Below are 24022 nucleotides of genomic sequence, written 5' to 3'. Positions count from 1 at the left end.
CATCACTCTCATAATCTTCAAAATCTTCAGTTGAATAATGACTCATATTTAATTAGTAGAAAAAAAGACATTACCATCGATATCTATATACTTTTTTCATTAACAGATTCAACTACTACATTTTTTATATTAAAGGTAATTTTAAAATGTTCCTTAACGCCTATTGAACAAAATGTCATTTCACCTGATATATTAGCATCCTCTATTTCATTAGGATTTACATCTTTCGGGTTGTTGAAAAAAAATACAAATGTCTCCTTGCATATTACAGATGGTCTTATCTTTTCTTTCTAAAGCTCCATCCATTAGGTTTTTCTTTTTTGATACTTTTTCTTGTTTCATTGCTTTTTCTAGTTTTGAATATATTGCCAGAAGGAGAGGAGAAACTTTTGTTAGAGCCACTTTAATTGATGTTCTTCCAGATATACTAAAAGCCCTTCCACTAAAGGAAATTGAAGAACTCATTATTTACCATAATTGTTTTTATCCAATAGATATTATATTTATCTTTGTTCAATTTTACATCCTTGACATATTTCTCAGTATCTTTTACAAATGAAGAGATTGATTTAAACTTGTCTTTTGTGTCTTGATACATTGTATTTATTAAGTGAAAAAAGTTGGAGGATAAAATAGTTTCAAGCACAGATTCACCTATAAATTAAACAAAATTTTCATCAAGAAAATTTTATTTTAAGCAAAGTTTTGTTATATAAATATGGTAAATACAACATACTGAGATGTTTGTAATCATGAATATAAATGTTATAAAAAACACCTTCAAACCAACAAACACATATTCAATCTTTTCAGACAAGTATCTCCACTTGACCAAGAAACAAAGCATTGTGAGTGATGTAATGATATCTTTTAAAAAAATTATAACAAACACCTTCAATCACGCAAACACAAGAACAATGAAGAAAGGGAAGGTGCCAATAAATTCTCCATTGAAAACACTGATGGGGCATTTAAAAGACATATAAAAATAAGATTGCTTCACTTCCAAGACCCTGGACCATCTTCAATCATTGAAGCTGTTGATATGGTTAAACAAAGTATTGAAACGATAATTAAAAACACATTAAGTGAAATGAAAACTTTTAAGTTTTATATGGGAGTAAAATTTAATATGGTAAGAGAAGGTGATTAAACGACTCCCTACATGAGGACAAACCCTCACTTTATCTCATCATTTCAAGATTTTGTAAGATGTGATGTTTACGATGAACTCCAGAGACAAGAACAAGATGTTGATAACACTGTAGTAGGTAGTGGATTTGCGATTACAAAAATAATCTTCTTAGATATACACATCTTAAAATCAGATACTCTTCAAGCTTCTTCTTGTATTGATTTACCAAAAGAGATAAAACTTAAGAAAGCGGTTGTTAATATTCAAAACAAAGACGATACATGTTTTCTATGGTCTGTTCTTGCTCACATACATCCTCCACAATAGAATCCTGAAAGGGTTGAACATTATAAGAAATACGAGAATACATTATATGTTTAAGATTTAAAGTTTCCAATGTCATTGAGAGATATTCCTAAATTTGAGAAAATAAATGATCTATCTGTTAATGTATATGGATTAACGGATACAAACAAAGTTCAGGTATTAAAAATTTCAAACAACGAAAAAAATGATGAAACACACATTGACCTTCTCTACTTTACTTCAAAGGAAAAATCACATTATGCTTTCATCAAAAATTTATCAACATTAACCAAATCACAACTATATAAGAGAAAATGTAAAATGTATCCTTGAAAGAGATGTCTAAACTCCTTTCACACAAAAGAACGATTAAATCAACATTCGAAATATTGTAATCATAAATCAACCGTAATCAATTTACCAAAAGCAGCTTCAAACATATCATTCAAAGATTTTAACAAATCTATAAAACATCCGTTTGTGATATATGCTGATTTTGAAAGTATCCTTGAAAATATATGCTGTTTCTCCAAATCCAAATAAATCAAACACAAATAAACATCAAAAACATACTCCTGTGGTTTCTGTTATTATATCAAATCATTTGTTGGTGATAAATACAAGAAGTTAGAACTTTATTGAGGAGAAGATGCCTCAGAGGAGTTTGTAAGACGATTGGAAAAAGACTGTATAAGACCAAGAGAAATAATGGTTAAAACCGACAAACCAATGTCATTAACAAAGGGACAGAAAAAGGAATTTATAAAGAACAGTATCTGTCATATTTGTGAGGAGAAAATTGAGGGAGAGGTCAAGGTTAGGGATCACTGCCATCTTACTGGTAAATATCGAGGTCCAGCTCATTCCTGTTGCAATCTTAATTACAACGATTTACAACAATTTTATTGATAGATTTACAAAAAAATGTCATGTCCAGAATTATTCATACCCTTGCTTAAGGCCCGGTCACACCTTGACGTTTTAGCCAATGTATGGCGATTTTTGAATTTTTTTTCTAAAACGCTGGCACACGTTGAATACGTTATGGGTAAGTTTTGATAACATTGAGAGCACGCTGAAAAACACTGCCATACGTCGTTGTACGCTGGCTTTAAACGTTGTACTTTTTGGTTGTCCTCAAATTTTTTCATTCTTGAAATTTCACGACGTATGCTGGCGTATGACTCGCACGTTCCGCTACGCTGGCCACAAGTTGTATGCACGGTCTGCGATCATTGACAGACGTCAACACATGCTACTTGTAAGTTAATCATAAGTTGAGACACGCCGAGGTAATGTTTAGCGTACCCGAAACTTATTTCTAACCTATGATTAACGTGTTGTTGGCACGTTACGCGATCGTTGCCACACATCGACAGACGTTACTTTTAAGTTACTCATAGGCTGAAAGACGTCGGTATAATGGATCGTCCTTGCGTCAGCGTCCACGGCCATGGCCAGGACACTTATTTGCAACATTCTTCAAACTTTTCTTCGGCATGACGAGGATGTTCACACTTCGATGTCGAGCTTGGCTATGATTCCAATTGTCCATCGGCAGTGTCTATTTAAAATAGTCGAGTTTGAGCGTTTTAACACGTTCAGAAGAAACGCTTCAAATTTCAAAACCCCAGCGTCAAAAAACAAAGGCGAGTGAGAGCAATTTAAATCATTCATTGTAAACAATGAAAATAGCTGAGTGGTACCGTTTAAAAGTCGTTGAGTGTAAAAAAAATCGAATTGTTGAGCACAAGCGTCTACTTTCAATAGTGGGGTTTGAGCGATTTAGCACGTTCAATAGAAACGATTAAAATTTCTGAGCGCCAGCGTCAAAAAACAAAGGCGAGTGACAGCAATTTAAATCGTTCATTGTAAACAATGAAAATAGCTGAGTGGTACTGTTTAAAAGTCGTTGAGTGTAAAAAAATCCAATTGTTGAGCGCAAGCGTCTACTTTCAATAGTGGAGATGCAGCCATTTAAATCGTTGAGTGGCAGCCTATGAATAGCAAACCCTATGTCACCGGCAAAGATAAACTGCCGCACGATATGGATAAGTTACGCTATCGTTGGGCATAGTTTGTGAACGCCGGCTTCACGATAATTATTCGTTGGTATATCGTATCTATAAGTAATCAAAGCGCTCTATGCACATTATTAATTAATTGTGCATTTGTCCAACCCGTTATGAATAGACCTAAATCGTAAAAACAAGCTATAGCTCATTGTTGAAAAAGCCCCATAAAAAATTAGCCGCGAAGAACTTCGAACAATGGTGAAAAGATGTCTCCTACCCGTGGACACGCGGACGCAAGGACGATCCATCATAACCCACACCCTCCCCCTCACACTCACCTACTACTGCCAATATGAACAAACTACTACTAATACTAATACTGATACTGATGCTGATACTGTAACTGATACTGCTGACATGGACATCGACTCAAAAAGGACTCGAAAACACTGTTGGGTTCCCCTTTTATGAGCAGCATTTTTATATACCAATTCCCAAAACTGCTGGGAACACGTTTTTATATGGCAGTTGTAAGCTAGAAACACGTTCATTTATTTTTTTCCGTCGACCGGAAGACGTCATTGGAATACGTCTACATACGTCGATGTGTGTTGGGACTACGTAAAGAATTGGTTCAAAGCACGTCAAACATAAGTTAGAAATAAGTTTCGCGTAAAAAGACATTACCACGACGTGTTTCAACTTATGAGTAGCTTATAAGTAGCCTTTGTGGACGTGTGTAAGCGTCCACATATCGTGTGTAAAACTTATCCCCATCGCATGCGGAACGTGTGTCATACGCCGAGTAAGTCCAAAAATTTTGAACATGTTTAAAATTTCTTGACGTACTCTACTTACTACGACGTATGATAGCGTACTTTAGCGTTCCACTCACGTATACCAAACTTACTCATACCGTATTTGACGTGCTCCAACGTTTTAGACACATTTTTCTTAGGTCGGCATACGCTGGCAAGATCGCCAAGGTGTGACCGCGATGTTGTCACTTCTATTTCTACGGCAGTTATGATTCGAATCGTTGTGCGTCAGCCTTTTAATAGGCTACGTCACGACATCGTCGGCGATGCGTGCAATGCGCTATGCCTAAGTTAGACTATCATTGGGCATCAGTTGTGTAGGCCGACAACAGGTTCAGCATTCGTTGGTATAAGTTATCTATAACACAACGAAACGTTCTGTGTCCGTTACCAATGCGTTATAAATAAGACCAAGTCGCTATGAATACGTCCGAATCTTTAAAAAAAACATCAAAAGTTCAACGTAAGCCAGCGTTTTACATACATTTTAATACGTTGCCATCGCTGGCTAAAACATCAAGGTGTGACCGGGCCTTTAGGTCAGTTCAAAGTCACATTCAGTAATCAACGGAAAAGCCTCTGTTTGTGATTACAGCCTCCAAACGGTTTTTATACTTGCTCACAAGGTTTTTACACGTCTCCACAGTGATTTTGGCCCACTCCTCCTTCGCGAAGGTCTCCAGGTCTTTGAGGTTGGAAGGCTTCCTTGCCATCACTCCAGTCTTGAGCTCCCTCCACAGATTCTCGATTGGGTTGAGGTCGGGACTTTGGCTTGGCCACTCGAGAACGTCTACATCATTATCCCGGAACCATTAATTGACTGACTTGGCGGTGTGTTTTGGATCGTTGTCCTGCTGTTACGTCCAATGCTCCCCGAGGTGAAGTTTCTCTGCGGACTGTTTGATGTTTTCCTCAAGGATCTTGATGTACTGCTCCTTTTTCATGATGCCATCCACTTTGACGAGATTGCCGGGCCCACTGGCTGAGAAACATCCTGAAAGAATTATGCTCCCGCCTCCATACTTGACGGTCAGGACTGTGTTCTTAGGGTTGCATGTTTCACATTTCTTTCGCCAAACGAAAGCAACATCTCTGTGCATGAAAAGCTCCATTTTCGTCTCATCCGACCACAGAACTGAGGACCAAAAGCTTGGATCTTTGTCCAGGTGAGCTTTTGCAAAGGTGAGACAAGCCTTTCTGTGCCTGGGATGGAGGAGTGGAGTCTTTCTTGGTCCGCATCCATGGAGACCCCCCTTGTGTAACGTCCGCTGGAGTGTCTGCCTTGATATCTTGGTCCCAGACTCACCAAGGTTGTTCAGGAGAGCCTTACTAGTGATCAGTGGATTGTTGTTGGCCTCTCGCCATACTATTCTTGCCAGACGAGGCGACACCTTTGGCTTCCGATCAATTCCTTCAATGTTTTTTACAGTGTGGAACTCCTTCTACTTCCTAATTATGCTTTGTATGGTGGCAACTGGCACTCGGAACTGCTTCGAAATAGCTTTATAGCCTTTCCCCTCCTTGTGAGCATTCACAATGCACAACCGAAGGTTCTCACTGACTTGTTTCTTCTTCGCCATGCTGACAATGACCTGAGAATGATTGCATCAGCTCCCCTTAATTTATAGTCTAAAAGCAGAGTGTTGTTCTATAACATTCCTCACTGTATATTCAATAGACCACATTTGTAATGCATTCAGATGTATGCACACATCTTGGAATAATTGCATAACATTATGAAGAATCTTAGGAATATCAAAATCATGTGCATTATCACAAACATTGGCCTCAATTCTGAGACTTGGTATGGGGTATGAATAATTTTGGACAGGCATAAAAACAGAAATCTTAACATTTCTATTGTTATGCTAATAATGTTGAGCCAAAATATATGTGGATTTGTACATGCCAACTAAATGTCCTTGGGTGAAGTGAAAGTTCCACCACTCCAGCTTGTAGGAATGCGATAAATGCAAAACTCAGATTTTTTATAGGGTATGAATAATTTTGGGCTTAACTGTATGTGGATAGTTGGAATCTCTCCCCTATGTCTAATGGGTTAATTTCATGTGTGCGTTGGGGTTTCTTTTATAGTCGGGTTTTTTGCATCTTTAAATCTACTGACGCCAGCGGAACCCTCGCTTCATTCCTCCTCCCAATCTGCGGGCGAACAAGCGCCTCACCCACACAGCTTTCACTTCACACTAAGGCACCATAACGCACGTGTTTCTGACTACGGACGTGGGCAGAGCCCCCCCTCGCCTCAGAGCCAACTCCACCCCAGCAAGATGGAATGTTCCTCCCAACCAAATCAGGGGTGAGATCACCTCAGCTCTGACTCTGCCCCATCATAGAAGAATGTTTCTCCTCTCGACACTGGGGAGGACAACAAAAGGGCCTCTCTCGGGGGAGGAGCACCGAGACGATGACATGCCCCCCCTCCTCCAATCGTGGCTGGCCTCCACGACACCCGAAAACGCCCCATCCAATCCGGAGGCGAGTTACCCGAGAGCGGAACCCTCCACCCCGCACGGGGGAGGCATAAGAAGGATCGCGAGCTGTATCCATGTGTGTTGTTCCTTGGTTTGTTGGAGGTCGTTCCTTGCTTCTGGTCTGCTGAGCTCTCCTGATCGTCGGTCATCCTTCGTGGCTGGCCGGTCATTCGTAGGATCCTGGGTGCGCTTGTTTGTTTTCTGGTTCGTGGGTTCGAGTCCCACAGTGGTGGGTTGTGTTGGAGCACTCGAGCTGGGGATCCCCATTCCCGTCCACGGACTCCGAGCTTCACAAGTGCAAGACGGTAAAACCGCATGAGGCGGCCAGGTACCCGACCAGACTGTGACCCCCAGCTTGCCTATCCTCCGCAGCTGGAGGGTCCAATAAAGGCCAGCCAGCTCCATTTATTTTTGGGTGTGTGTCTGTGTGTGGTGCCAGTCTGTAAGTAAAACTGTTAAGTGATTGCCATTGTACATTTGCCTGCATTCATATTTGTGATTAAGTCTGCTCTGTGTTTCCCTCCATATTGCCTAATGTAAATAAATAACTGTTAAATGTTCCAGTTCGTTGTCTGTGTTTTCTTTCATTGACCCAGTATGGTTCAGGCTTGAGAATTAGGGACGCCGATTGTGCCGTAAATTGTTATTTGGGCCGGCGCGGCTTTGGTAATTCGCACTCGGATCAGAGTCGGTAACAGCAACTCAGTTCGGACAAAGCCGGCCGAGGGTGTGGCTTCCCCAGGAGCTAGACCACGTGGCTGATTAGGTAAATTGGAATCAGACAAAAAGACCCTAACCGCGCGGTCAAAATATTGGCGTCCACGGTTCATTAAGGCGCGACCCGTCGACTTCAGAGTTATCCGGAGTGTAGACCTTCCATTCCGGGTGTTTGGGGGGGGGGGAGACTGCCCAACTGCTCCATCTTGAGGTCGTTCTCCACCCCCGAACCCCGGCACTACAACAATACCATATAGAATAGGTATGTTGTAGGCTATACCATCCAGGATTGTGTAAGTGCAATCTATGATGTTCGCACAATGACGACATCGCTTAACGACGTATTTCTCAGAACGTATCCCCATCTCTCAATGGCCAAGAATTGCTGGAAAAAAAAATTACGTCACTACGATAAGTGGACACCAAAATAAAAAAATAAATGAACTGCATCTGTAGCATAATCGTCTGAGATATATATATATATATATATATATATATATATATATATATATATATATATATATATATATATATATATATATATACATATATATATATATATATATATATATACATATATATATATATATACATATATATATATATATACATATATATATATATATATATATATATACATATATATATATATATATATATATATATATATATACATATATATATATATATACATATATATATATATATACATATATATATATATATATATATATATATATATATATATATATATATACATATATATATATATATATATATATATACATATATATATATATATATATATATATGTATATATATATATATATATATATATATATATATATATATATATATATATATATATATATATACATATATATATATATATACATATATATATATATATATATATATATATATATATATATATATATATATATATATATATATATATATATATATATATATATATATATATATATATATATATTGTTGTGGTTACCAAATTCGCAAACCACCATTCAGGTCCCTTAGGTGAGATATCTCGGTAAGTACATGTGTAGTTAGGCCCAAACCCGTTGTCTAGTGGGAATACATGTCATTTATGCGTGCTGCGACTCTTCAGGATAGCCGTTTTTCTTTTACTATCTTTAATTTGGACCAACCGCCATTGTTACCACCACCAACCACCACATCAACCACCCACCGCGGCGCCGCTTCACGTCACACCTCGCAACCGTCGCATCGCCACCGTTCTTGCGCCGCTTGTGGGTACCGGTGTTGGACTCGTGCAGGGCGCGCGCCGAACAGCGTGTACAAAACCACGGATTTTCCACTTCAAAAACGGATCAAAAACGACACACGCCCACTTTTGTTCCGTCCAATTGGTGAGCGAGGGGCGATTTGGCCCCGCCCCCAGGGCGTTGGAGGGCGATCGATATATGCAAATTTATGGATCAAAAAGCATTCACGCCCACTTTTTCTCGGGCCAATGGGGAGCGAGGTGAAAGGTCGAAGGGAGGGGGTCAAAGATGAGAGAGCGAAGCCACGGGGCTGATATAAGCGACCGCGTTCGTCAGTCAAGGGAACAAGAGTTAAGACTTCGCGGGCGGTGGAGTTGGGAAGAAGAAGCAAGAAGGAGTTGGTCGTCGTCGTGTGCGTTGGAGTCGGAACGGAGGGGACGGAGCTGTGGACAGGCGGCGAGGGCAGACGAGGGGGTGCTCGCGTCGTGCAGGGAGCTGCACACCAGGGAGGCCGACGGCGCGACCTGGCCGAGGTGGAGACGCTCGTCGCGGGACTCGAGGCAGAGTAGAAATCCTCTATACCCCGAGCATCAGCAACCCCCTCCTGTTTCCCCCCGCGCTGAGATAGTGCGACCAAGGGGGCCCCTTCCCCCCCCCTACCCGCCACTGCCCGCGAGGCCCGCGGAGTTGAGGCACCATCGCCGCTCCGCGTCTCATCACCAGACGGGTAGGCCCGACCCGGTCTCGGCCTCAGGCCCGCCTCATCCTTGAGGGTTCTCTGTTCTTTTTCTTGGTTTTGGATATGTGTTGTCGGCGCCGTCTGTGAAGTAAAATTGTATAAGTGTTGCCGTGTGCTCGCGTAATCGGTATTAGATCTGCATTGTCGCATTTGCTTTTTGTGTAAATTGCATTGTGTTTTTCTTTTCTATGTGCTTTTGGGGGAATTGAATATGTGTGCTTTCCGTTCATCGCGAATAAATGTGCTTTGTGTTGAACTGTTTCCCGCTTCGCTTCGTCGTTTCTTTCATTGAATCCTCATCTTGCTTCACGTAAAGGGTTGGTAGTGGGCTGAATACGCCTGATAATTAATCGAACCGTCGAGGTCGACGAATAACACCGCTCGGTTATCCCGATAGTACGGAACGGGTCGCTTAAGTGGCCCGTGTCCGAAGTCGACCTGCGGCGAGGTGCGATCGCCCGGTCTACCCTCCGTGTGGGTACTTAGGTAGGTCGAATTTGGCGAGCAACCCTATCCCACGCGGGGGCTGATTGGCTCGATCGCGGTGAGACCGAAAGGTCCACCCGTGACTGGTTCCCGGCGTTAGTCCGAGAGGGTCACGACTGGATTGTCCGTCCGGTGGGCGACGTGCCGCGATTCGAGTTACGTGGCCGTCAGCACGCCGGCGGGTGCGAATCCGTAACAATATATATATATAACCAACCAACCTTCGGAATACTATGTTGTAGAATGGGATGCAGTAATGTGAATCTGGAGATATCTGTTTCACCAGTTGGACCATAATAATAATCTCAGCTCCATCGGTAGCACGATGTGATGTCAGCTTCACCTTTGGAAAAGATAACCTCATTAGTGGAAAAGAAGATAACCATATGAAGTCATTACACAAATAACCAAAGAGTTGGTGTCAAAGCCACCCAATGCTCGCCTGTTTATACATTTTTCGTTTTTAAAAGACGAGTCTAATAATATTTTTTATAAAGCATTGCAGTGAAGTCTGATCCAAATAATTTTAAAGCAATATATGTATTTGTATATTGTAATCAGTAAAAAATAGTGTGGTAGATAAAAACATTAGAAAGGAAATAACTTGCACCAAAAACTAACATTTTCACGCTCACGCTGACGCTCACGCCAGGGGTATCGCTATAAGCTCTCTGTTCTTCGAACAGGCGAGCTAAAAACCCCAACAGACAATGTGCTGAATGAAAAAACGTTGTTTTCAATGGGGAAAATCAATGGACATGAAACCCAGGATATTTCAGAAAATAGGACAGCCTCATTTAAACAAGTCCCCAATTAGTTTTAGGAGGGGGGGTGGGCATAGGGGAAAGGGGTTATCTGAAAACTTAGCAAAAACCAGTAAAGCCCAGACCAATCCTGACACTCATTTATTTCTTCTTACTGCCATCTGACCAAACTGGTGAAAGCTCGGAAGTTAATTTCAAGAACTTTCATGCTTTTGCTTTACAGTCGGACCCCGCTATTCGTGTGGGAGACATTCCTGAAAATGCCATGTCAGGATCTGGGGCATTGTTTTTTTTGTAACATGGTAAAGGCTCATGGAAGAGTGATTACACAGAACAAATCAGGTCAAAACATAACAAAGGGAGCAGCAGGAGAAAGGGAAACACCAACAGCAGGGGAGAGGGAGAAAATAGACAGAGATGGACAAACAAGGGATGTAGGTAACGGTAAGGGGTAAAGGGAGAATGCAAAGGGTGGACAATGTGGATAAATAAGCATTTTTTGTGTGTTTGACCAGTTTGTGGTTTTGTCAAGGTCTGAGAAGAGGGGAGAGGCTGCTGCCTGTCTGTCAGAAGGATGAGAGCTGTCACAGCAGTGTGTGGAGTCGTCAGCAAAGAGATGGAGAGGATTTTCCAGAGAGTCAGTGAGATCATTGATGAAGATGAGGAATAATATAGGGACTAGAAGACTGCCTTGAGATATTCCAGCCTTGACAGTGGAGGAGATAAAAGGGTTATGTTGAGAGCCACACGTTGTCTACGAGAGTGGAGGAAGTCAGTAATTCAAGAGTGGAGTTGGCCTTGGATTCCAAAGGCAGACAGTTTGGAAAGCAAGACAGGATGCCAGACTGCATCAAAAGCTCGAAATACGTCCAGAGAGATGGCTGTGATCTCATGTCTGATATTGAGGGCTGCCACCATTGTTGGGAGTAGAAGCAGCATGTCCAAGGTCGAGTGACCAGGTCTGAATCCGAATTGGTAATCAGAGATGAGGCTGTTGGAGAAAAGGCATGATTTTATGTCAACCGCAATGATGGATTCCATGACCTTGCTGATGATTGGAAGTAGAGTAAGCAAATTGGGCTATAGTTAAGGGGATCAGTTTTTGCACCTTTTTGATGTAATGCTGTGTTTTTGGCTGATTTCCAATTCCCAAAGTGGATATCGGAGACCAGCACTGAATTATTTGAAAAAAGAAAAAAAATGAGAAAAACTAATAATAAAAAACCGCAAATACGTGAAGTGGGAACATCGAAGCAGGTCACAATTGATGACCCGCGAATACATGGAATCCATGAATAACGGGGTCCGACAGTACTAGAAACCCCCGCTCCATTAGGGAGCAGTTGAGGGGGTGGAGGGGACAGTGGAGGAAGTGGGGCAAATATATTTTGTACCGTTGTACATAATCCCGCGTCTGCAACAGTGCAAGTGGTTTCGTAACCCCTGCTGCAGACTGGTGATTATTGGCCATGCCACAAAATATTGTTGCAAATTCGCGCCCGCCGGCGAGCGAGCGGCCACGTAACTCGAATCTCGGCACGTCGCCCACCGGACGGAGAATTCTGTCGTGACCCTCTCGGACTAACGCCGGGAACAAGTCACGGGTGGGCCTTTCGGCCTCACCACGATCGTGCCAATCGGCCCCCCGCGTGGGATAGGGTTGTTCACCAAATTCGACCTACCTAAGTACCCACACGGAGGGTAGACCGGGCGATCGCACCTCGCCGCAGGTCGACTCCGGACACGGGCCATTGAAGCGACCCGTTCCGTACTATCGGGATAACCGAGCGGTGTTATATCGTCGACCTCGACGGTTCCGATTAATTATCGGGCGTATGAAGCCCTCTACCAACCCTTTACGTGAAGTAAGATGGAGATTCAATTAAAGAAAAGACATAGCGAAACGGGAAAAACTGTTCAACATAAGGCACATTTATTCCGCGGCACACGGAAAGCACACATATACAATTACAACAATTATGCATCAAAAGCAATTGCAACAAAAGAAACACAACAATGCAGATCTACTACCAACTACGCGAGCACACGGCAACACTTGCACAGTTTTACTTTACACACGGCGCCGACAACACATATACTCAAAATCAAAAGAAAAGGGCCACCTCAAAGACAAGGGGACAGACGGGCCTGTGGGCGCGAGACCGGGTGGAGCCTACCCGTCTTGTGATGAGCCGCAAATGTCGCGGCGGTGCCCCGACTCCGCGCTCCTCCGCGGGTTTCGTTGGCACTGCTTGGAATGGGGTGGGAACGGGGCCCCCTTTCCGCACTATCTCAGTGCGGGGGGAAAAGGGGGGAATTGTTGATGCTCTGGGGAAAGAGGATAGCTGGCTTGCTTGGGTCCCGCGACGAGCGACTCCACTGCGACCTCGACCGCGCTCCCGGCTTCCCCTCTCTGCAGCTCCCCGACAGACTCTGAACCCCGACAGACTGACTCTCCTCCAGACCCGTCTTGACTGCTGCTGCCACACTCCGCCGCCGCCACACCTCTCCAACTCGCCCGAGCCCAAAAAAACTCTGCCGCTGCCACACTTCTCCAACTCGCCCGAGCCCAAAAACTGACTAAATTTGCCCCGCGCTCGGCGCTTTATAGTACGGCAGGAGAACCCATATGCAAATTTCCGGATCAGGATGAGCTCGGGGGCGGAGCCGCGCTCGCCCATTGGACGGAGGAAAAGTGGGCGTGAACCTCCCCTGATCCTCGAATTTGCATATATCGATTCTACTCCGACGCGCCTGGTGGCGGGGCCAAATCGCCCCACGCTTGCTGATAGGACGGATCAGAAGTGGGCGTGTATCATTCCTGATCTGACCTCTCCTCGGAAAGGCCGCTTTTTGCACCCGCGGATCGGCGCGCGTCCCACACGAGGCCAGGACAGCCTGACGCTCGGCGTTCACAAGTGGTGCGGGAATGGCGCAGAAGGAGAGGCGAAGGTGGTGGAGGGTCTAAAGTAGCGGTCCCTGGCCACGGTGACGCTTGGAATGGCGGTGATGCGATGATTGCGGGATGGTGTGCTGTGAAGGTAAAGGTCGTGGCTGTTGGCGTTGTTGTTGTGAAGCGGCGTTGCGGTTGGTGGTTGTTGTGTGATGGCGGTTGAGACGTGGTTGGCTCAAAATAAAGATAGAACAGAAAAACGGCTATCTTAAAGGGTCGCAGCCCGAATGAATCACATTTATTCCCTCTAAACAACGGGTTTGGGGCTAACTACACATGTACTTACAGAGATATCTCACCTATGGGACCTGAATGGTGGTTTGCGAATTTCCTCAACCACAACACTATCCTCTCCCCTTTTTACAGACTCGTCCCGAGTCGTCAAATTTTCGTGTGCCATCATGTGTCGTTCTCCCCGAGGACGTTTTACCTACGGATCCCCGAGTGCGACATTCATGGTATTCGTGTCCCCAAAATAAATAACCTGAGGGCTGAGTAACTAACTAAACAAACCCACTCACATGGACGACTTAAATAAAATTGCTGGCGCTAAGACAGACATGCCGGGGGCGCACTCATATGTACAGTACATCTTAACCTTAACTTACAAATTTTACACTAAACCATGGCCCAGGATCAATGGACTCTGCAAAAAGAAAGCAGTTCGCAGGGAGCCAGGCTGCTCGCATGCAGTCTCTGGCTCAAACAATGCAGGTGACGGGGAACGTGGCCGGCTGCTCACATGCAGTCCTCGGCCTCCCCTTTTGAACTGGACACAGTGAACCACAACGGTGCATGGGCTGCACAAACGCAGTCTCCGTGCCAGCTCAAGTGGCACACGCAATGAGCACAATGGATGGATGGATGGATGGACGCAAACACGGTGCACGGGTCGCCACTGCAGGCCCGTGTTGTAGCTGCCAACAGGGCAGTTCTTGCAGCTTGCAAACTGTTGCTTTGCGGATCCTGGCGCAAATGGAAATGAACAGGGGGGGGCAAAGCAAAATTGAACGGGCCTGGTGAACAGGGGCAGTGGGCATGGCATGGCAAAGGCAGCAGGTAAACAAAGCCGGCAGAACTGGGCCGCTGCAGGCAAACGCAGCCGGCAGACGATCTGGCCGGCACAGGCCTTGAAGTAACACAGCCAGCAGATGAAGTGGCCGGCACAGGCCTTGAAGCACAGCAGCTGCAGACGATCCAGCCGGCACAGGCCTTGCAGCAAAACAACAGCTGCCGATGAAGTGGGCCGGCCTTTGCCTTGCAGTGGAGGTTGGTGGAGGGAGTGCGGTGGTGCTGGCCACTCAGAAGGCGGGCTCGGACATACCCTACGGTCTCCCTCCCAACCTATCGCCTTTGCCTGTCATTGTCTATACCCACCCCCTTAATTTGTCAAACCCAATTTAGCCCCAACAATTTTTTTTTTGTTGTTTGATTTATTTTTACTTCCCCACTATAAATCGTCCCTTAACCCCCTTTACTGTCCTTGTTCGGCTAACCTATCCTCCTAGCCTACTCCCAACCCCTGCGTTCCCTTCCCGGAGGCGAATGAGCGAGGGCTAGCGTCTTGTGCCGAGGCCCAATTCAAGCCTCAAGATGGCCTCCCCAGACTTCAGCGATCTATAACACCAAGTGGGTGCAGCGGCCCACAACGAGAGCGAGGGGATGGATGGTGCGGAGGGGTACACTTCCTAATCTACCCTATCCATTTAACTGTTAAACTACCCCGGGGCTTTCAACAAGCGCCTTTCGCTTAAACTATTGGTTCTAACAACCCAGATTCCCGTCGCCTGTGTTGGTGTCCTCTCAAATTTCGGGCCTCGCCCCCCAATTTTCTCTCCGTGCCCTCACACGGTCTCATGGCTGGGACGCGTGGCTCCTCTTGGCAGGCACTACCCTCTGCCGAATCTCCAGCTATGGCACCCCCGGGCACTACACTGCCTCTGAGCCTACCAGCTCCCTAAACACCGGGGAGTGCCCCCCATGGCACCTCCCCTGAAACGCACACGTGGCAGGCTGGCTTCGCGGGCCCCTTTCCGAGGGTCACCCGTGCCCACAACACTGCCCACGCGGCTAATGGTGCCCCGGGCCCCCGCACCAAGCAGGCGCACCCGTGCCCACTACGCTATCCCGGCCCCCCAATGGCCCTTGGCCTACTACGGCCGACTAGCCTGGTGCCCGGGGTACCCACTCAGCGATACTCACCTTTCGCAGCCACGCTCCATGCCGTCAACAGGGCTCCTGCACCCCTCCAAACGGGTTTCAAGCCTACACTCCCACCAACAGCAAAACAACCTCCATTTGTCAATTTAACTAACCCACTAACTCAGTCTACACTGACCCCGGAGTCCCTTGGGCGGGAGTCACTCCTCCCCCGAATCACTTATAGCACCATGCATTCCCCATTCGCTCCATTCACACAGACCTGCTGGCCTCACTCACCAAGTACATGTTTCCACTCAACTCACCTCACCACTCTTCAGCACACACACCGCTGAACTCTGCCATCCTTCTAACTACCTCCCCTAACTAACTCGTGCTCCCACGTCGTCCCTTAAACTACAGCACATTCCTTTTAACACTACCTAGCTAAGCTACGTCCCCACTACACACTCACAAGTCTGTCCATGTCCTCAAAATCAAAACAAAAAATCATTTCCCATCCTAAATCTGGCTACAATCCCTCTAACTAATCCATTCCACGGGCCCCATGAGGACTTACCCCTGCCCCATGGAGCCGGTCTCGCTAAGCTAACCCTTCCCCCTAACTAGTTTCATCCTGTGCCCAGGCAAGGGGATTATCCACCCCTTGCCCAGGAATCCTGTTCACCCGAAAGCGAGGCTTGCTTTTTTTTTTTTCCACATGCGCAGCACCAGCGCGGCAACTCACAGCTCGCGCACTTTGCACCTGCCCGTGACGTCATGCAGCTGCACGTGTACCTCGTCCCTCCTTGGACGGTACCATCCGGCAGGGATACCCCTCCTGCCGGATTCCAACCCCACGTGCAGCCATGACGTCACCGTGCGCAAAAAAAAAAACACAAGCCCCACGTCTCGAGGGGTTCCCCACGCGAACACATGTGCTTTGCCCGTTGGAGCTTAACACACCCACTCGCGTGGAGAACCCGTCCGGTCCAAATCCGAAATCCTGCCTAAACTTTGTCCGTCGCGGGATCGGCAAATCCACCGCGTGCGTTTCCGGACTGGGACTTCACTCCCGCAAGCGAGCACGTGGGGGCCTCGTGCGTTGCACAGCACGGACCTCGCGCTCACTGCTGGGTGAACCCGGCGCGGTGCGCAAAACATCTACAGCCGCTACCCGGCTTTTGTCCCTCTGTCGCCGTCGTCGTCTCCATTCAACACACGCACACCTGCGTGTCACGACACTCACTCTCCACTCCATCACATTCACACCGGGAGACGCGGCTGCATGCTCACGCATGCCCACCGACATCTCCCTCACATACCGCTCTCTCACACACACGGTCTCCCTTGCACTCGGCCGTTCACTCACGCATGCCACCTCCCTCGCACACGTGGCTCCACTCACTCGCGGCCTTCCACTCACACACGCGGGGGCACTCGCCCGCGGTGTCTCATCCACACACGGCGTGCTGGGGAGCACGCCCTTCTGCACACTTACCACCACACCACTCACACATGGGGTCGCTTCCACACAAGGGGACGCACTCACACCTTGCACCACACACACCGGGACAACCACACTGGGGACTCGTGTCCCCACAAGGGTCTCCGGGGCCTCTATACCCCCAAGCTCTCCGTGCACCTATCCACAGCACTCCTCCCCTCGAACTCGCAAAGCACGACCGAACCCACCTGGTCGTGATTCGCCTCAAGGGGGCATACTCCCTCCCCTTGTTCCTGGAGGAGGCCATCCAGCTGCTCGCACTGAGTCTCCACCCAGTCCGCCAGCTCCCCCTCATGGTCCTCCACTACGTGTGTGTGTGTGTGTGTGTGTGTGTGTGTGTGTGTGTGTGTGTGTGTGTGTGTGTGTGTGTGTGTGTGTGTGTGTGTGTGTGTGTGTGTGTGTGTGTGTGTGTGTGTGTGTGTATGTGTGTGTGCGCGTCTCTAACCCCGGCTTCATCGTGTAGTCTTCCCTCTATCGTTCCCATCTCCCGTGTCTCTGCCAACTCTGTCATCTCTTCACCCTTTACCTCCCTTATCTCAACTATTATTTCCATCTCTTCCCTTGTTATCTCCCATGTGCACGTCTCCGTCACCCCAATTATTTTTTCCCTCTCGGTCATCGTCACTGTTGCTTTCTCCGTCACCTTCACACTTCTCGCCCAACACGTCCCCCGAATTATTTTTTCCTTACCCGCCTCCACCGCGGGCCCGACAGCCGTTGCACTCCCTCCCAGCTCGTTCGCTCCCACACGTGGAGTCGCCACTTTGAGCTCCGCCGTTACTGCCTTCATGCCCGCCTGCAGGCTTCGGCCCATGTTCTGCGTCTCACCCCGCATTTCTCTCATTTCTTCCTTCATTTTGAGTGTGTTTGTTTCCATATTAGTTTTTATTTTGTTTGTGTTTGTTTCCATCTTTTCGTTCATGCCTTTTATTTCGTTTGTGTTTGTATCCATTTTCGTTTTCACTTCGTTCATTTGCTTGTTCATGCCTTTTATTTCGTTTGTGTTTGTATCCATTTTCCTCATCAATGCCTCAAACATTTCCATCGTCCGATCCGTGGGCGAATTCGCACGTGGGGGCCGTTCGTCCGCCACCCCAGCCACTGCGCCCATTTCGAACTCTGGGTTCAGTTGGGGGAGTTCGTGCTGTACAACCAACATTTCCTGCTCGGGGTTTTCATCCTGGACCGTGGATTCTACACATTTTAAATCCATTTCTAATACCCCGGCTCCCGCTCGCCTTGAGACGCCATCTTATTTCTCGTAAAGGGTTAATTTGAATCGCTCGTAATTTGGAGGGAATCGGGGGTCGCTCCTCTCACCCCTGGACCGATTCCCGTGAATTTAGCTGGAGACAGGAGAGCCCGTTTTCCCGCTCTCCGACACCAGTGTCGCGAGGAGAGGGATGAGTTTGTATCCCACTCCTGACACCAGTGTTGCGAATTCGCGCCCGCCGGCGTGCGAGCGGCCACGTAACTCGAATCGCGGCACGTCGCCCACCGGACGGACAATTCTGTCGTGACCCTCTCGGACTAACGCCAGAAACAAGTCACGGGTGGGCCTTTCGGCCTCACCACGATCGTGCCAATCAGCCCCCCGCGTGGGATAGGGTTGTTCACCAAATTCGACCTACCTAAGTACCCACACGGAGGGTAGACCGGGCGATCGCACCTCGCCGCAGGTCGACTCCGGACACATGCCACTGAAGCGACCCGTTCCGTACTATCGGGATAACCGAGCGGTGTTATATCGTCGACCTCGACGGTTCCGATTAATTATCGGGCGTATGAAGCCCACTACCAACCCTTTACGTGAAGTAAGATGGAGATTCAATTAAAGAAAAGACGAAGCGAAACGGGAAAAACAGTTCAACATAAGGCACAATTATTCCGCGGCACACGGAAAGCACACATATACAATTACAACAATTATGCACCAAAAGCAATTGCAACAAAAGAAACACAACAATGCTGATCTACGACCGACTACGCGAGCACACGGCAACACTTACAGTTTTACTTTACAGACGGCGCCGACAACACATATACTCAAAAGCAAAAGAAAAGGGCCACCCTCAACGACAAGGGGACAGACGGGCCTGTGGGCGCGAGACCGGGTGGAGCCTACCCGTCTTGTGATGAGCCGCAAATGTCGCGGCGGTGCCCCGACTGCGCTCCTCCGCGGGTTTCGTTTGCACTGCTTGGAATGGGGTGGGAACGGGGCCCCCTTTCCGCACTATCTCAGCGCGGGGGGGGGGAAGAGGGGAATTGTTGATGCTCTGGGGAAAGAGGATAGCTGGCTTGCTTGGATCCAGCGACGAGCGACTCCACTGCGACCTCGACCGCGCTCCTGGCTTCCTCTCTCTGCAGCTCCCCGACAGACTCTGAACCCCGACAGACTGACTCTCCTCCAGACCCGTCTTGACTGCTGCTGCCACACTCCGCCGCCGCCACACCTCTCCAACTCGCCCGAGCCCACAAAACTCTGCCGCTGCCACACTTCTCCAACTCGCCAGAGCCCAAAAACTGACTAAATTCGCCCCGCGCTCGGCGCTTTATAGTACGGCAGGAGAACCCATATGCAAATTTCCGGATCAGGATGAGCTCGGGGCGGAGCCACGCTCGCCCATTGGACGGAGGAAAAGTGGACGTGAACCTCCCCTGATCCTCAAATTTGCATATATCGATTCTACTCCGACGCGCCTGGAGGCGGGGCCAAATCGCCCCGCGCTTGCTGATAGGACGGATCAGAAGTGGGCGTGTATCATTCCTGATCCAACCTCTCCTCGGAAAGGCCGCTTTTTGCACCCGCGGCTCGGCGCGCGTCCCGCACGAGGCCAGGACAGCCTGACGCTCGGCGTTCACAAGTGGTGCGGGAATGGCCGCAGAAGGAGAGGCGAAGGTGGTGGAGGGTCTAAAGTGGCGGTCCCTGGCCACGGTGACGCTTGGAATGGCGGTGATGCGATGGTTGCGGGATGGTGTGCTGTGAAGGTAAAGGTCGTGGCTGTTGGCATTGTTGTTGTTGTGAAGCGGCGTTGCGGTTGGTGGTTGTTGTGTGATGGCGGTTGAGACGTGGTTGGCTCAAAATAAAGATAGAACAGAAAAAACGGCTATCTTAAAGGGTCGCAGCCCGAATGAATCACATTTATTCCCTCTAAACAACGGGTTTGGGGCTAACTACACATGTACTTACAGAGATATCTCACCTATGGGACCTGAATGGTGGTTTGCGAATTTCCTCAACCACAACAATATATTTGCCACACCTGCACCACTATCCCACCTCACCCCACACCCCTTTTGGCTGCTCCAAGAGGGAGCAGAGGTTTCTAATCAATAAAATGCAGGAAACATCAAAAATAGAATGAATTTATTTTTTCCATTCAACCCCAAATGTTTACAATGCATTAGTAGAGTTGGATCAAAATAAACATGAAAGACAAATTCTGCAAACAAAGTTATCTGTTCAGCTTAACAGGAGAGCACTCACTGTACATTCCAGGGAAGGGGAGGGAGGGAAGGGAGGGGAGGGGGAAAAAATATAAAAAAGATATACCACAAACTTTCCCCAACTCACTTCCCACATCGATGGACAAAAATAACAAATAAAAGCCAAATTGCCTTACCTTATTGTCAATCTTCCATGGTAGATAGAGAATGGACCCATCAAAAGCTTTTGCCTCTCCAATCACCGATTTATGTTCGCTGATCAATGCAAAGCGCATATTCTTGCTGTCAATTTCTGGGCTGTAAAAAAAAAATCAAAACAAAATAAATAAATAAATATATTCACTTATTCATCAACTTGGTGGGGGGGGGGGGGACACAGCTCTATTGGTTGATAAAAAGCCATTGGGTTGGCATGACACAAGGGCAATTTTCTTCCCTGGAAGGTTTGCTTGAGGTCCACATGAATGCACCACATTCCCTGTGGCCAATAAATTTATTATATGCAGGTGTGGAGACACTTCCACACTTCCAGGTGTGGAAGATGGAAAAAAAAGAACATCATCATCAGAAAAGAAAAAGTCTACCTTATACATATGTGCATTCGTATGATCACATTTGGTTTCATGAAAATGCGGCCGCATTGTGCATTTTTAACCCAAGCACGCAAAGCGAAAAGCGGGATTAACCAATTAGTTCATGTCCATCAGTCTTATCAGTTTATGATTGAGAAACAAATTGCATCAATTGAATGTTATATTCTGAACATGAATAGGAAGGCGTTTGCCGTTTTACCGTAATTTTGCTTTGAATTTGTCCCAATTACACAGGCAGACAGGAATGAGATAATATTTTCACTCCGTGTGCCTGCTTAGCAGTAAAGCAAAATTGAGAATGATTCCAAACAGGAAACACTGATTTCAAGGATGATATAAAGGACAAACAACAGGTATGAATAATTAATGAATGCAGCCTGTTGGATAGGGTGATGTCATAGACACTGGGTAAAACGGTGGTAAAAACATAAATTTTTTTGCCTTCAAACCTATACAAACCTGTATCTAAATTTAATTATATGATTGAACAATGCAGAACAGAAATCTCCCTTTTTAATACTTCCAAGAACATCCAGTTTTGCAGTACTTAGATAAGTTCTATGGGACAGTGTATCTAATAGGAGCTGTGACGTGTAGCGTCTGGGAAGTGGGCATGGCACGTGAGAGGGTGCAGTATCGGGGCACATAAGAGGCCGCCGATATGGCCATGTGCGATGTCAATAAAGGCCCCATATCCTAAACTGTGAGTCAAAGTAATCTTATTACACTGTATAACACAAGCCTGGGGTTGGCTAAACGGTTAATGTGGCTCGCTTAAGATCTTAGGATCCTGAGTTTGAGTCCTGTTGGCCACAGAATTAACACCAGGTGGGGTTGACAGCCTGTAATCCTTCCAAGGTCGGCGAAATGAGTACCAATCTACTGGTATAGGGGCACTGCATCAGCAGCATAGTCACGCCCCAAAAAAATGATAGCTACCTGGCAGCCAAGCTGCCATACGCAAGAAGAAGACGGTGTATAACGGTGGTGTATAAGATTGCTTCAGTTGTGCTAAACTTCCAGATTTTGAAAAACGATCTTTAAAATTATTTAATGAAACTTGAAGTACAGTATATACTCAAGCACTGTGCAGCGTATCATGTTCTATGAACCCTCTACTACTACTACTACATGTTAAACCAGATGGGCACTCGGTAGAGCGCATACCTCTGCCACGTAATGCCTGATCCACGAGAACATATCGGGCCCAATACATTTTTGAAATATCATGCTATACAGTACTATATCGTTTTTGGCCCCATCTCTTAATGGTGAAGAATCACTGTTAAAGTTAAATAATTCTTGGATCTTCACCAAAATCTACTCAGTTTGTCCTTGTCACACACCGAACCTGTCAACAAAATTCCATTCGGATCCATCCACAACTTTTTTAGATATCCTGCACACAAACAAACAGACAGAAAGGGGTGAAAACATAGCCCCCTTCACCTTCGGTGGCAGAGGTAACAAGTTAAAGTTACCCAAAGCTTGTTTCAGAACTCAAAAAATAAAAAGTTCCACCACACCAAAACAAATTTGCAGGACACAAGAACCACATGGTGGAAATTACTTTTGCAAGTGATTTCTTCCAACTACATACTGAACTTGTGATGGCTAATCAGATAAATTCAATCTTGCTTAACCCAAGTGGGTTACTTGTTTGGAATTATTTATCATTTTGTGAAATGGTTGATACTTCTGTACAAGATTGATTGCATTAAAACATGACAAGAACAAATATTTTTATTATAAGTGCGATATGCAAGAAGCGATTCACGATTATCAATGCAAACACACTCACAGTCAAATATAATACTAATTAGTTCTGTGTTCTAGCTCTTCCACGATAATAAATGTCTGCAAATGCGTATACGTGCACGTGTGTTACAAGGTATTCCTCAGCTTGATGCCATGGAAACCAAAGCCTTCAAGATCATTGGAATGTCCTGTAATGAAGCCAAGTCCATGGGTTTATCAGTTTGCCATCACCGACGGGCCAGTGGTCTCTGTCTTCTGCCTCCTTTCTGGTCTTGTACCCTCTGCCCTCTCCGTGCTTTGTCTCTTCCAGGTATCCACAGGAGGCACGTGCTCCAACAGTATCACCCTCCTTGTGAAACTCCCAAAATACAGAATCTCGGTTCAGGTTAAGAGTTTGTACAGCATTTTATTAACCACGAGCAAATACCACCCGTCGCTTCGCTGATGGGAACACTGAGCTGGGGGGGGGGGGAGAGGGGAGATGGAGGGTGAAAGAGAGGGGAGATGGAGGGTGAAAGAAAGGGGAGATGGAGGGTGAAAGAAAGGGGAGATGGAGGGTGAAAGAAAGGGGAGATGGAGGGTGAAAGAAAGGGGAGATGGAGGGTGAAAGAAAGGGGAGATGGAGGGTGAAAGAAAGGGGAGATGGAGGGTGAAAGAAAGGGGAGATGGAGGGTGAAAGAAAGGGAGATGGAGGGTGAAAGAAAGGGGAGATGGAGGGTGAAAGAAAGGGGAGATGGAGGGTGAAAGAAAGGGGAGATGGAGGGTGAAAGAAAGGGGAGATGGAGGGTGAAAGAAAGGGGAGATGGAGGGTGAAAGAAAGGGGAGATGGAGGGGTGAAAGAAAGGGGAGATGGAGGGTGAAAGAAAGGGGAGATGGAGGGTGAAAGAAAGGGGAGATGGAGGGTGA

At 46.5% G+C, this 24022-nt stretch overlaps 1 protein-coding gene across 7 annotated transcripts in view; it reads right to left on the bottom strand.

The window, feature by feature from the left end:
• The window catches only part of LOC147026480 (piwi-like protein 2), a 241084-nt gene that overhangs the window by 121175 nt on the left and 95887 nt on the right, over positions 1-24022 (bottom strand). For all 7 annotated transcript variants that reach the window (XR_015058368.1, XM_085881917.1, XM_085881921.1 and 4 more), the window contains exons 9-10: positions 20942-21062; positions 10177-10298 (exon numbers count right to left, since the gene is read on the bottom strand). Coding sequence is in view for 6 of the 7 variants with exons in the window: in XM_085881917.1 (XP_085738043.1) it covers positions 10177-10298; positions 20942-21062 (243 nt within the window). In the remaining variant the exon portion in view is untranslated. The remainder of the gene's footprint in view (positions 1-10176; positions 10299-20941; positions 21063-24022) is intronic.

This window comes from Eptatretus burgeri, chromosome 5 (assembly GCF_056783735.1).
Source record: "Eptatretus burgeri isolate ZD-2024b chromosome 5, Ebu_testis_v1, whole genome shotgun sequence".
Taxonomy (NCBI): Eukaryota; Metazoa; Chordata; class Myxini; order Myxiniformes; family Myxinidae; genus Eptatretus; species Eptatretus burgeri.
This window is presented reverse-complemented; position numbering and strand designations above follow the sequence as displayed.